We start from the raw sequence: 14,718 nt of genomic DNA, 5'->3' as shown, positions 1-14,718 counted from the left end.
TACATGGCATATAGGGATTGATTTATATACTTCCTGCTAAAGCGCTAAAATTATAGCAGTGAGACTGTGTCTGGGGGTACACTGTCTTCAGCAGCACGGAAATTCAATGAGGTACAGTATGCTCCGAAAACGTGACAAGAAAAGCAAACACGTCGAGCGCACAGATGTTCGGAATCAAATGACGCTAAGCCCTTTGAGCATAGTTCAAACACTGCAATATACATTTCTCGCGACCTATTTGGGGCGAAATTTGTCAAAGGTTCATCAGAAAGCTCCTTGGAAGGCATATTAGCGGTGACCGGCAAGGCGAGTTGGACGAGATATACAAACCAGGGTAAGTTTAGAAATAAAGGGATGCCAGTGCCCAATGACTGAGCGATTTGTTGTGCATGCGCATAGGTCCAATGTCGTGTCCAGCACGTGCCCTAATTTGCATTGCGAGAAAAAAAAAGGCGTATGTGGGATCGTGAAATTAAGGGATACCAAGATGCGTGAAGCATTTGAGCTTTAGCAATGATCGTCGTCTGTTTCTGTTGAGCGACTTCTCAAAGCAGCATGTTGCCCGGTTTTAAAACATGTCCAATTCTGCTTAAAGAGGCCAGGACAGCTGCTGGGGGATATCAGTGGGTACGCCGAGTATCGGCAGTGGCGGGAAGTCACCGCCAAGAGAGCTCGAAACGAGGCCAATATGCAACGTTAATGCATATGAAAAAGTAGATCTTCTTTATATTTTCGAGTACTGTTCACTTCTAGCAGTGATTTGGGCTGGTTGGTAAGACATCGAGAGGATTATAGCGCGTGAAAAGGACAAGGACGAAAGGGAGACGTGACACTGCGCTGTGTCACGTCTAGCGCTGTTTGGTGTGTACGTTTGACTTTAAGCATAGAACGTCACAAAAATAAGACGCCAGTGATTACGGTTACCTGCAGAAATGTGCGTGCGCTCATCTCACCTCCCCCCCCCCCCCCCAAAAAAAAAAAAAACACAACAAAGCTATCCACCTGTCGAGTATACCGCGTGAACATACGCTAATAATTACGAGCTGTAGAAAAGTCGAAGGTCGGTGGAGCTGCTAGCCATTGCAGAAAGCAGCCATATTCCTCTCTTAAAAAAAAAAAGACATGTTGGTCTGCGGGGAGGCACACAGACGCGTGCATAACAAAGAATGGCGCACGAGAACTTCCACACGCTGACATGACACATTATGAAATACTATGGGAGGTAGTACATACGGGACAAGATTGAAAGGACATACCCTTCGAACTGTCTCAGCGCGCTCGTCCGGTTACTAAAACTGCTATGATCGTGCTAGCTTAGCGTCTTGCAGTTCAGCCGTATTCGACTGATCGCATCTGACATCTCAGCTACCGAGATGCGCGGCCATGTGCCATCGATCTCAAACACGACTCTTTCGTATAAATGCCTGCTCATAGGAGGCTCGGAGTGCATGTTATCACAAACCTGAAATTACATTAACTAAGAGCAATGTGAGGGGTTATTAGCACTCGATAATCAGTGGACAGCATTGCGTAACTTTGCACAAGGCAGGACGATGATAGCACGGACAAACTCGTATGCCGACGGCGCTGTCGTCCAGCTGTCGTTCCCGTCGTGAGAAATTATGCACACTGAGAAGTAAGGGAATGCAGTTAGCGCATTTGCGGGAGTAGCTGCTTGTGCCATCCTCAACTCCGTTTTCGCAAATTCTTGTTCTCGACAATGGAGTACGTTCGGTCTGTTGCTAAACAAACTGAATTTGTTTCATTTGTGATAACGAGAGCGCTCATAAGGGAGTTTGAGCACGCGACAAGCAGTCACTCCCACAGAATGAGTTGGCAGCGTTTCTGTTTTGTCAGAATGTAAACGGCACTAGTTATTGCCCGTGCTATCAGGAATGATGAAAGCGCGTTGGACATAGCGTCTTGATTCTGCAGTGTCACAGCCTGTGCGAGGAGCGATCAGCAAATGACTGGGCCGGTACGGAACTGCTATCGCGCTATTAAAACGTCGAGCTTGTGCTCCTGTCGATCTTGTCCCGATGTGGAAGCTTTTCCCCGTGTGATCAACACCAGCCACCCTCCACTCATTTTTTCCGCTGTCACAGCGAAAGCGAACACATGTCACACGCCAGGCTCCATGGTGCCGACAGAGGCGAGTATAGCTGGCACCTTCTGGAAACACCGTCGTGGAGTGCACAAAACAACTGTCACTTTCAGTTGGAGCCCTCCGTCTTCAGTGCACAGAACACGCGCACGCCTTGACCCGAACCTTCACAATTCCCTTAGGCAAGAGCGCTTGCTGGTCTCGCAGCGTCGTCGGTGCGAAACTCAACATAATACGGAAAGGACGATACGCGGATTAATTAGCTATAGCGATCCTAGTTAGGTTGTGGTCTCGTGGCAGTCGCGGTAGATGCGCGTGCAGTTCCGCTGGTGCAGTCCGTTCTGGGCAGCCTTGAGGAAGTCTTGCAGTGCGGCCTTCTGGTCCTCGGGCATCGCTGACCGTTCCACCCTGCCGTCCGCTCTGCGTAGTAATAGGCACACCGTGGATGTTAGATGACGCGAAGAAGCGCCGGTAACAGAACGAGCTCGCTTCCAGTTATCGCATCTTTTTTTTTTTTTGACCAACACAAGAATGGTGATTAACTACGCATCAACTTTCCCTCTGGCTACTATGTTTAAGAACATCATACCACGAACATGGCGATATTCTGATGTAACGAACGGCGACCGGCCACATTGCTGCGGTTAAGAACGCCTTCTATTGGCAAAAGCTGCGTGGCACTTAATGATGCCGCTTCCGCATGAGCATTGCTCACATAGGGGCTGACTACGAAAAAGTTCCATTAGTATGCACATTATCGGGAGTAGCCTGGTGCCAATGCCTATGCTTCTTTCTGCGGCAGGCATTGCGCGCTATCTTCAAGACTGTCGACTCTTTCGTAGAGAGAGCGCGATCAGTTGCTACTAGAGCTGAAGAAAAATAAACTGGCCGCAGGCAAAACAGCAGATGCATAGTGTGTCTAAAGAGGCACCGTATTTTAAGGTGCTAGGTGACACACTCCTTGCTTTAGTTTCTGAAAGATGCTGGGCACGCCGGAGAGTGGATAGGAAAACGTTCCATGTGCTGTAATTTGCTAGCAGTGCAATTTCGCCTATGGTGTGGCATGGGCGAGGCAAATTCCGACAGGAACCCGGCACGACTAACACTTCCCGAGAATATTAAATATACACAGTGCTTTTCATTTTGAGAAAGCAAAAGAAAATACCAGGGCATAAAAACACTAGAGCGACATTCTAAAGATATCTCTAGGATTAGCCCAAGCAAAAATATAGAAAATGTCACACAGCAGAGTGTGGGTGTAGACCATTTGGTGATTCATGATTTTGGGAAGTTACCGCAAGCAAAACACGTGACTTGACAAAAGGGACAACGTGAAGTGGTTGTTGTTAGAAAATTAGAAAATGTCACCTGTCGAAAGCCGCTTTCATTGACAATCACCCGGTGCGTTCATCTGTCCTATTTCCTTCCATGTCGTTGTTAAAGGCGCTGGATTGAAATCATGTCTAGTATCTAGACCTTTAGGAGCGTTGAATTCGGCTACAGTTAGAACTTTGTTGTTTTTGAGTAATGTATGGTACAAATTAAAGATACAAATTACGGCACTTTAGTTATTTTGTTTGCTACCATTATTTTCAAATAGTGCAAGATAAATAGAAAACTAATCTACTTCCAGCTGTAGCCAAACTTTCTGCACTAACCTAACAAGAAAAATTCCATTGAAAGCTTGTCTAAGAAAATTCGCCTCAAATTCTAATGCTTTTTGCAGCTGCAACATTTTCTTGGACACTGGAGCAGCGTTGTTACTGCTTTGCACGCAACCAGGCCGCCATTAATCAATCTGCGGTACACTGGCCTGAACCACACGCTCTAAATGCGTCTTGCCGTGTATGCTTGTGCTTGTTACATTTGTGTGTGTGTTCTGAGTATGAGTGAGTCACCTCACCAGTTTCATCCGCAGTAGCATGCCAGGCATGGGGCCAGGCGGGCAACATCTCCAGCCTCCGTTAACGAATGCCTCTCGCACAATGACCGTCGCACTGGTGGGCGCGCGCTCCACTCACTTGAGCATAGAGATGATGTTCTTGGCCACGGTGCCCGCCTCGGGACTCATCGCGGAGCGGTGGAACTCGCACATGGCCTTCAGCTGGCAGGCGGCCTCCTGCTGGCCGTACCGCTGCACGGCCTCGTCCAACCGAGCCAGCAGGGTCATCATCTGCTGGGCGCCCTCCATGAAGTCGACGCCGCCGGGCGCCGCGCGGCCTCCTCGGGCCGGGCCTCCGTCCATGACGCCCCTGCGGCCCCTGCGCCGGGCCTGCACCGTGTACGCGCCGGCGTTCAGCGCCGCCATGCCCCTGAGGCTCGACAGGGCCGAGCTCAGCAGTTCGGGCAGGGCCAGCAATGCCACCAACGGGAGCATGTACTTGAGCGCCGGCAGGGCTGGCTCCATCAGCATCAGCAGCGGGTTACCCTTCTTGGTCACCTGCGCCGTATATGCGGGCCGTTGGAGCAGGGCATTCCATTTCAGCTCAAAAAAATACACTTAGGCACAGCCTTTGTGAAAATTATACGGGTTACTGCGCGCCTGCACCAAACATGTCGTTCGGCTTTGTGGCGCGGTTCTCGTGGCGCAACTGGCACTCGATAGAGGGGGTTGGTGACTCCCTGAAAAACCCTGTAGTCAGCCTGGTCTTGACAGACGATGCAGAGTGTATATCTTTGACAAACATTGTATATAAGTGCTGAGGATGGCGAGAAAAAAAGCTGCGTAAAAGAAGCAGTAACACTATCTTGCGGACTAGTTGGTTCATACTTATAACCATGCTGCGCAAGATGCACAAAAAAAAAGCAGACAGGACACAGCATTCTCTCCTGTCCTCTATTTATTTGCTTGTGCCTCTTGTATAGCGCGATTAAAATTCAAGTAACAAAAGCCTCCACTAGCCCAATCTCCCCTATAAACCAGGCCACATCATGGTAACGTGCATACAATACAAAAATGAACAGAATATGGGATTATAACATACTATAATTGCCATTCCGAAAATGCAGAAAATACTTAAACGAGGGAAAAGCAGCCCAATCAAAGAACATGAGAAGTGAAACATTTTTGATACATGGCCTAAAGCTGCATGTGTTAGTTCTTGTTAGTTTATATATATATATATATATATATATATATATATATATATATATATATATATATATATATATATATATATATATATATGAACTGTCATGGAAGAGCGTAAGCCAAAGTCTTGAATCCATAATTATCATAAGGATGAGGCAAGAACATGGGCCGGATTGGCGACGCAGTCTGGCAATGAGGGGTTCCAAATGAACAAATAGGCCTGCGAGCAGGTAATAATAGCCACTTCATTTCAATTATTCTAACACTAAGGGGACACATGGCATTACATAAGTATGGGGGGGGGCATCATTCAACGTGACATTATGATATATTGGCATAAAAAATATAACGAAACATAAATGCCGGGTGATCCATTTTTTTGTTAACGCCGGACAACAGACTCTTTCGCCCATTAGCCACATAAGTTATTCGCCTTAAAACGAGAAGATAAACAGCAAGAATCAAGAAAATAGTTTTAGAAAAGGTGTTATATTGTGTCTGTAGGGGATATTCGGAAGCGAGAAGAATAAAGAAACAGCAATCCAGCGTATTTTGTGAAAACATTTGTATTCAATACTATGCGAAGTCACACATAGTGCGTGAAGCTTTATTTCATTTCAAACTATGTACAAGGAGCTGTGTATGTTCCCCTTCCATCACAGAAGAGAGAGCGAAAGACAGAAAGAAACAGCGATGCGGGACTGCTAGCTCAGCACCGCCAAAGATCGTACAGCTTGAACGATTGAACTGTGTTATCACACGGAAAAGAATGCAGAAACTCCACTGTAGTTGTCTAAGTATGCGTGAGCATATCCCAAATTGCAACTTGGCCGACCCCCAAATTTCAAGTCGGCCCATGCGCAAATCTAAGTTTGCCCATCTCCAAATATCAAAGTGACACACCCCCAAAATAGAAGTTGGCCCACTCCCAAATTTCAAGTTGGACCAACGCCAACCCTCAAATTGCAGTTGGCCCACATTGAAATTTCAAGTTGGCCAACCCCAGAAAATTTAAGTTAGCCCACCCCCTAATTTAAGTTGGCCTGCTCCCAAATTTCAGTTTGCCCACTTCACATTTCAAATTGGCCCACCCGAATATTTCAAGTTGGCCCGCCCCTAAATTTCAGTTGCGTCACCTCCAGATTTCAAGTCTACCCACCCAAAAATTTCAGTTGGCCTACCGCTCCTATAAGCCTCCCCATGTATTTTCTAAGGAGTCATATGTATCCCTATGAGTACTCTCTTTTTTGTTTAGAATGTTCCTTATCGCTTATAAAGCTACCATCCATCTACATTTAAACTATTATAATGAATAATGTCTGCGAATTACGCATTTTTATGCAGGTACAAGGAATTATACTTTTCGCGTGATGGTGCTGCGGTATTCGCCAAGAATGCTTGCGCATTCGAAAATGATCTCATACGTCTGGTCCGGCGTGAAGTGCCCAGAACCACACTGCCATACCACGCCAGAGTTTCCTTGTAGAGCTTTAGTAATGGTGGCAGTGAATTGAGCTAGTTCACCGCGGATCGGGGGCGTTTTAAAATGGGATAGATGCAAAGGATTGGGTGAGTGTTCATTTGACATGGGGGAAGTCGCAAAGGGTGTGGGGATTGTCTGCGTAGTCTACACAGTGCTTACATCGGGGGCGCCCTTTGCTGCCTTGTGTGTAGCGCGGAGAGTGTTCTGTGAGGAGAGATGTTGGTTTGGATGGCGCGCCTGTAAGTGCTGCCTTGGCGTATTAAACTGGTGGGTCATCGCAGAAGTTCCGTGCCGTACAGCTTTGTAGCAACGTGCGTTCGGTTCCTGGACCATGCTTTGCAATATAGCGAATAAGTTCCTGCCTGAGAAGACGGCTCTCCTTGGCATTGAGAATTCGCTTTGGTGCCATGGCATAGGAACTAATGCCACACACTCCCACAACGAGGGTTTTCGTATGCGCTGCCTTACGCACCCGTTCCTATCCACGTGTTCACCCGACCGCGGAGACCTACATGATGCGACCCAGTGAGAAACAATAAACCACGGATTACCATCTCCCGGACCGGCCCAGTTTGACACAGCCGTTTCGTAGAATCGCGGGAGATTTAATGACTGGGGACCCCTGTTGAGATCCCCACAGGGGAGCTGCTGATGACGATGAGCGCCCAAGAAGAAGCGAGAGCTTGGGGGGCGGGGTGCATTCGTCACCATGCACTAGACGTAGCAGAAAGGGCAATGCTAGTAGCCGGTAGCGGACAGACACAGACGAAAAAGAGTTGCCGCCATGGAAACGTCGCTAGTCTAGTGCCATACTGTAGACCAACTGCGTGCCATCCACTCAGAAAAAACAACATAGAAGGGATTGCACTGATCTAACGATACGTAATGTATACTGTACCACATGGCAGAGATACCATGTACGGCCACAAAATATTGTCGGCGCGAGGCATGTACTCTCAAGCTACGGACGCGCGACCGCGCGCGTTGAGATAATTTGTCGGGCGCGGAAAAGACAACAGAAACCTACCTTTGACCTACCTACTTGAGTTTGTGCGAGATTGCATGAATGTAGGGCATTACCGCTATCTTCCTGCGAACAGTAGCTCGTGTATCAGAACGAATATCACAATTTTGCCACTTCTTGCACAGCCTCTCTGAAACAGAAACGATGAGGTGGTGGGGATGGCCAGCTGCTTTCAATCGAGCAACTTGCGAGCAGAAGATCTTCTGTATTTAGTGGCGACAGTACTTAATCATAGCGTTGTTCAAAACATGTCTGAACAGTGCCGCGCTTGACCAACTTACTGTGGGCTGGCGCAAAAGGCAACGCTTTCTTTAGTGCGAGGCTCATCCTTCCAGCACACGTGTTAGCCCAAAAAAGGCAACCTCAATTCAAGAAACATAATGGAACCATTTTCAGGCCACTCGTACGTAAGAATGGGCTGTTCAGCGCTGAACCGCTGACTCTTACATACGAACGTCCTGGGAACGGTTCCATTAGGTTCTTGATTTGAACGAGCATGAATTCTCAGTCGATCACTGCAGCTCGTGAATTGCTCACGCCTGATCCGTTTCATACATAACAGGTAACGCTACGAATACTAAAGAGACTTATTTCACTCAGCATCCAGGCGCCCCCCCCCCCCCCCAAAAAAAAAAAAAAAAAACATTACGGCAGAACCTACCTATCGATGACTGTCGACGGTAACTCGTTAGCATTGAATTAATGCAGCGACACAGCATATTGGCTCTGTCGAAACGAGTTATGTACGAGGCGTGTACGGCAGAACACTCGGTGGACACTCAGTGCCATCGAGCGTCGCCGCTGCGTAGCCTGTGCGTGGACTACGCAATCTATGGCGCGGCGGTGCATTCGAAAGCTGAGAAGCGCGACATGCGACAACCAGGCTCCTCTGGCGGTGCTTTCTGGGCACGCTGCGCCGTCTAGTGGCACTGCCGAGAAGTCTGCGCGTTGCCTCCGAGACGAGAAGCGTGGAGCGCCGGTGCCTGCAAACGCTGAGAATTGTTCCCTCGCCTGCCGCAGACTCGGTGGCGCACATTCAGTGACACAAGTTGGCGAGAGGTTTATTTAGGAGTGGCTTACACTCCGTTCATTTGTCGCACAGTCTGCTGATGTGTCGCGTTGCTGTCCTTAAAGAACCCTTGTGACGTGGGTTCGATTACGCTCAGCACCGGAGAAACTGAAGGGATCTTTATCGTCGTTGTAGAGTGGCACATTCTCAGTAGCACACACCTAGTAATCGAAATTGGCGTCAAAGACATTCATTGAAATGCGCCCCGCACACCTACTGGCACATACCCAGTGAATCCAGTCGTCCTCACAGAAGTTCACCTTAGAACACAAAAGATCGAGTGGCAGATACCCAGTGCTTAAAGTTGACGTCAAGAAGTTTCTTCGAACAACGGTACCTACCCAGCCTCGCGTCTACAGTGACCCAGCATGATAGAGGTTCGTCGAAGAACGGCACGTATGTACACATTGCCACATACTCAGTGACCCAAGTTGGTCCAATGGTTGGTTTCGAACCCTGTTACCTCAGCACAGCAACCTGATGCTCTAGCCATTCGACCGCTGAGTACCCAATGACTCAGGTAGGCGGGAAAATGGTTAGATACAAACGTACCAACATAGAATAATAATTCTGGGAAAGCGTGCGAAGTAACTTAAGAATGCTCACGCGTTAATAGTGCATCACATATGCATGAACAATATAAGCACGCGCCATGTAACATTAGGCGTCATACGTTTAATGCGATTAGCATTATTAGCATACTTGACGCACCTTCCGAGGTTTGACTGCCTGTCTCTCCGTGTATCTAACCGTTTTCCTTCAAACTAGGGCCACTGGGTAGTCCACGGCCTAATGGTTTGAGCATCGGACTGCTGCGTTTAGGAAGCAGGGCTCAGAACCACCCTTCGGGCCAACTTTGGCCACTGCGCATGTGCCACTGCGCATGTGCCGCTTTTCAATGAAAAAAAAAAACTATTTAAAATTTCCGTGGTGCACGGCGGAACCGGACCCGTGGAATGCGTGGAATGCACGGTCGCGCCACTAGATGGCGTAGGGTGTGCAGTGTGAAGCACGAGATATGAGCCTGGTTGCATGCACGTTTCGGCGTTGGCAACATGCCGCATCGCGAAATTTCTTCCATGCTAATCGAATTGACGCGAACATTTATCATGCGATGGGTTCTGTCAGAATTTTTTTACGTCACAAGATACTACACTTTTAAACAAATGTACGCCCTTTGGGTCGCACCTTGCCACATAACAATAATCATCAGCTGCCTTGCTTGCAACCCGCCTTGGTTGCTTGGTATTGGGCTGCTGAGCACGAGGTCGAGGGATCGAATCCCGGCCATGGCGGCCACATTTCGATGGGGGCGAACGAAATGCGAAAACACCTGTCTACTTAGATTTAGGTGTACGTTAAAAAACCGCAGGTTATCAAAATTTCCGCAGTCCTCCACTAGGGCGGGCCTCATAATCAGAAAGTGGTTTTGGCACATAATATCCCATAATTAAATTTTATCTGCCTTGCTTGCGCTTCCTTTCTTGAAAACGCAGCGCTCGTTACTTACGTGTCGAGAACGCTCTGCCATGCTGATAACGCGCATGCCGTTCGTGACTTGGAAGTACCGGGCCCGCAGCGTTAAAGAAAGGAAATGCGGTCAAGACAGAGGATGATTATGGTTGCTTGGCAAGATACGACCCAAAGGGTGTAATTTTGCTTAAGAGTGTTACGTAACTTTAACGTTAAATTCATCTCAGATCAGAACCTATTTGCCATGGAACGAGCGGATTGACACGTTTCTGCAAGCAGCGGCCGAAGCACACCGCTTGTCCTCGCGAACAAAACCTAGCACGCGCGTATTGGAAAAACAAACGTGCAGAAATAATAATTGAATTGGCGCAAGATTTAGGCCCACATGCTGTAGCTGTAATGCATGAACCACATGCATTACATGCTGTAGGCCCACATGCTGTAGCTGTAATGCTTTTAACCGGCTTCTGTGGCATGAAGCCGCAGAAGCCGGTCAAAAGCAACTTCACTGCGAAACCCACGCAGTGATACTCATATGACCGCACTACTTGCGCGGCCGCTGCAGCGCTGCCTGCTAAGTATGAAATTTAATGTAACCGCGCAAGGATTCTCATCCGGCGACAACGAGGCAAGTGTAATCCTTCTCACCTGTGGTACTCCCTTGATGTCGTGGATGCTCTGGCCAGCACTGTTCAGCGTGGTCGAGTCCGCCGCAGAGGTGGACAGGAGCAGGATGAGGAGCAGCCAACAGTGCAGCACCAGGGCCACACTCAGCCAGTGTACGCGCATCCTGCGTGCCTGCAAGAGCGTGGGTAGTGCAAGAAAATGATTATTTTTTGTAGCCCACTCAGCTCTTTTAAGAGAAGTTCACCTCAGGAACACCTATCTAAATACAAGGGAATGGAGAAAGTGTTTTTCTCGGCAACCACCTCCGCGATATTGATGAGGCTTGCCGGATTTCAAAGAAAAGCTTAAAGTGGGCTGACTGCCAGAAGTAGACTTCTGACTTAGGCCATCAAATGTTTTGACGAAATTGATGAAAAGCGCAAAAGTTTAGAAAACTGAAACTTCAAGTTGACAACTCCGTAACTCCGCAACAGTTCGTTATATAGTGATCTAGCAAAGTCCACCTATTCAAACACTAATTAAATTATGGGGTTTTACATCCCAAAAGCACGATTTGATTACGAGGCACACCGTAGTGGGGTACTCCGGAAATTTGAACCACCTGGGATTCTTCAACCTGCACCTGAATCTAAGTGCACGGGTGTTTTCGTATTTCGCTATTCAAACATTGAAAGCAGTCAAAATTGGTTCATTGTACATTACTATGAAATGCAACTAGTAAGGCTTGTGACCACTGTAGCATCACGTAGCTATAAATCATGTCTGCTTGAGAGGATGTCGCAGACGCTGTTTACAGAACTGCGATACCTGTTTTCTTGGCGCAGAGTTACGGATTTGCTAACTTTGTTCTTCAATGCTTCTGAAACTTACCAATTTACAGTACTTTCTTAAAAGCCATTGATATCATAAATGTAAATTCGGTTTCCTATAGCCGGTGAGTATACTGGATGATTTTCTTAGACCATACAGAATTTTTAAACTCGCCTGTCGCAGATAGCATACATCTAGTAATTGAGCTTGATTACACAAAGAGGCGGACATTACTCTGCCAATAAACCGAAATGCATATTCATCTAACTAAAAGCATGTCTAATGAACTTTTAATTAATTACTTTGTGCAATATGATGGAATTCACGAACTGCAGCCGGTGAGACCACTGGGCATGGATTTTCAGGGTGATGCCATATTCAAGACATCCCTTATCGAAGTGTGCCACGAAATGCGTGGTCGTTCCCGTTCATGTTGTGCTTCAATGCAGGAAACGAAGCTTTGTTAAAAAAAAGTAAGTGGTACATTGCACATTTTCTCTTGGAGCTTTTGCGCCGCACATCTCGAAACCCGTACGATCCTTACATTTCATTCCGAGTAGGCATGCCTTGCAAACTCGCAGGCTACAATTCGTGAATTGCAATATGTGTCATAAAGTACCGAAGGAAAAGCATAATTATCAAGTTCCTGTTAATGATTCGAACACGCATTTCGATTTCTTGTGCGTGTGATATCCTTGAATGAGTAAAGGCCAGGCCCAAAAGACCAGGACTGAAGAAGGACACAAATGACAGGACCGGCACCGGTCCTGTCGTTTGTGTCCTTCTTCAGTCCTGGTCTTTTGCGCCTTGCCTTTGCTCATTCAAGCATGAAAGAACAAGCCAATCAAGAGTTTTACGTGAGTAATATCCGTCGTTTACAGTAATCCAGCTCATGGACTACAATTGCACTTTCTGCAACAAGTGATATTAAAATGTTCTGTATTGTGTAAAAATAATTTCGAAAACACACACCCTGAATCTCTATCCTTCTCAAATGCAACAGACTTCAGTCTCATGAGAGAAGCAGTTGTGTAGTGAAAGCATTTCTGCTGTTCACGTGTGCTTGAATATAGAAATCTGGGTTGCCACTCGCGGAAGGCGAAACCCTGTATCTCTTAACCCTGTAATGCAAAAGCACATTACCACATAAAAAATGAAGCTAGAACAACTAGTTGACCTTTATTTCTGGCGATCGAGAAAAAAGAGTGTTGAGTAAATACCTGGTAACCGGTTTGCTGAACTATCTGCTACTGAAAACTCGCCCCAGGATTTCAAGAACGCTGTCATAGGCTATAGGTTGTTTCATGCGACTAAATCGAAATTTTGAGGCGTCAAATTCCGTGTCGCAAAAATGATACGTTGGGACATTATTTGTTTAGAAGATAGAGTTTGTACATGTGCCCCACGGCGAAAAAGTGGCGCTGCAGTGCTGTTGTACGTGTTTTAATGCGAAGAAGTGTGCGTCTCGCATGTGGGAGCTTCCTTGGGCCACCAGGCCACATTGAAGACGCGTCTGGGGAAGAACAGCGTTACAATGGTTAGGTGTTAACCAAAGCAGAGTGTAAGATACTTTCCATTCCAGTTACTTTGTAAAAACATCCTTTATCAAAAATGAGACTTCGATACAAGGTGTGCAGTTATATCAAACGTAATTTGCAACTGCGGATCGATACAGTCGGAGGAGTGACGACAAGCTTCATGTTCAGTGCGTGTCGATTCGGTCACATTTGTATTCGTATTTGGCTTTACTTGTTACAATCAATCAATCAATCAATCAATCAATCAATCAATCAATCAATCAATCAATCAATCAATCAATCAATCAATCAATCAATCAATCAATCAATCAATGTATGAAAAGGAAATTTTTCTCTATGAACATATTGACGTTGTTCTCAAACAATAATATTAATTGATTAGCCTTGCTTGTAGAACAGAAATTATTAAGGTGTAGCCTTATTCAGTATGCGATATTTCGTGTGAACATTATAAACCTACCTATAAGTATATTGCAGCATTGACCACAAGTAGTATTTTTTAAATGCGAAGCATTTCTTGGCGAACATTTGCCACTTCAACAGTATCTATGTAGCCGCCTACCTCTTGGTACTCATGATCGTTTCGTCAACTTGGTACGTACGAAAATTAGCATAGTATGACGAGAGTATATGACGAATGTAAATGATCGCTCATGACATGAATATCATGATATATGTCATGTAGGTCATGAAACGGCCGCCTATGTGTTGGTGCTCTCGTGGTTGTTTCGTTTAATTGGTATGTACTACAATTGGCATAATATGACAAGAGTGTATGACGAACGTAAATGAGAGGTGATGGCATGAATATCATGACATGTGTGTCATATAGGTCGTGGAGCAGCCGCCTAGGTGTCGGTGCTCTCATGGTTGGTTCGTTAACTTGGGAGGTACCAAAATTGGCATATGTTATTGGTGCTCTCATGGTCGCTTCGTTAACTTAGTAGGTGCCAAAACTGGCATACGTGTTGGTGCTCTCATGGTCGTTTCGTTAACTTGGGAGGTACCAAAATTGGCATATGTGTTGGTGCATTTATGGTCATTTCGTTAACTTGGTAGGTACCGAAATTGGCATACGTCTTGGTGCTCTCCTGGTCGTTTCGTTAACTTGGTAGGTACCAAAATTAGCATACGTGTTGATGCTCTCATAGTCGTTTCGTTAACTTGGTAGGTACCAAAGCTGGCATAAGTGTTGGTGCTTTCATGGTCGTTTCATTACCTTGGGAGGTGCCAAAATTGGCACACGTGTTGGTTCATTCATGGTCGTTTCGTTAACTTGGTAGGTACCAAAATTAGCATACGTGCTGTTGCTCTCATGGTCGTTTTGTTAACTTGGTAGGTACCAAAACTTGCATATGTGTTGGTGCTTTCATGCTCATTTCGTTAACTTGGGAGGTACCAAAATTCGCATACGTGTTGGCGCTCTCATGACAGTTTCGTTAACTTGGGAGGTACCAAAATAGACACACGTGTTGGTGCTCTCATGGTCGTTTCATTAA

At 46.5% G+C, this 14,718-nt stretch overlaps 1 protein-coding gene across 1 annotated transcript; it reads right to left on the bottom strand.

Moving 5' to 3' along the window:
* Positions 1-976: 976 nt before the first annotated feature.
* On the bottom strand, positions 977-14,480 carry LOC129387510 (uncharacterized). Its single transcript, XM_055076479.2, has 4 exons — positions 14,439-14,480; positions 10,893-11,042; positions 4,126-4,589; positions 977-2,524 (listed from the first exon to the last, which is right to left on the bottom strand). Exons 1-4 carry the CDS (start codon positions 14,478-14,480, stop codon positions 2,383-2,385), a joined length of 798 nt encoding a protein of 265 aa, XP_054932454.1. The 3' UTR covers positions 977-2,382.
* Between the last annotated feature and the right edge of the window lie 238 nt (positions 14,481-14,718).

Source organism: Dermacentor andersoni, chromosome 2 (genome assembly GCF_023375885.2).
Source record: "Dermacentor andersoni chromosome 2, qqDerAnde1_hic_scaffold, whole genome shotgun sequence".
In the NCBI taxonomy this organism is placed as follows: domain Eukaryota; kingdom Metazoa; phylum Arthropoda; class Arachnida; order Ixodida; family Ixodidae; genus Dermacentor; species Dermacentor andersoni.
Note: the sequence above shows the minus strand (reverse complement) of the source record. Positions and strands in the feature narration are given on the sequence as shown.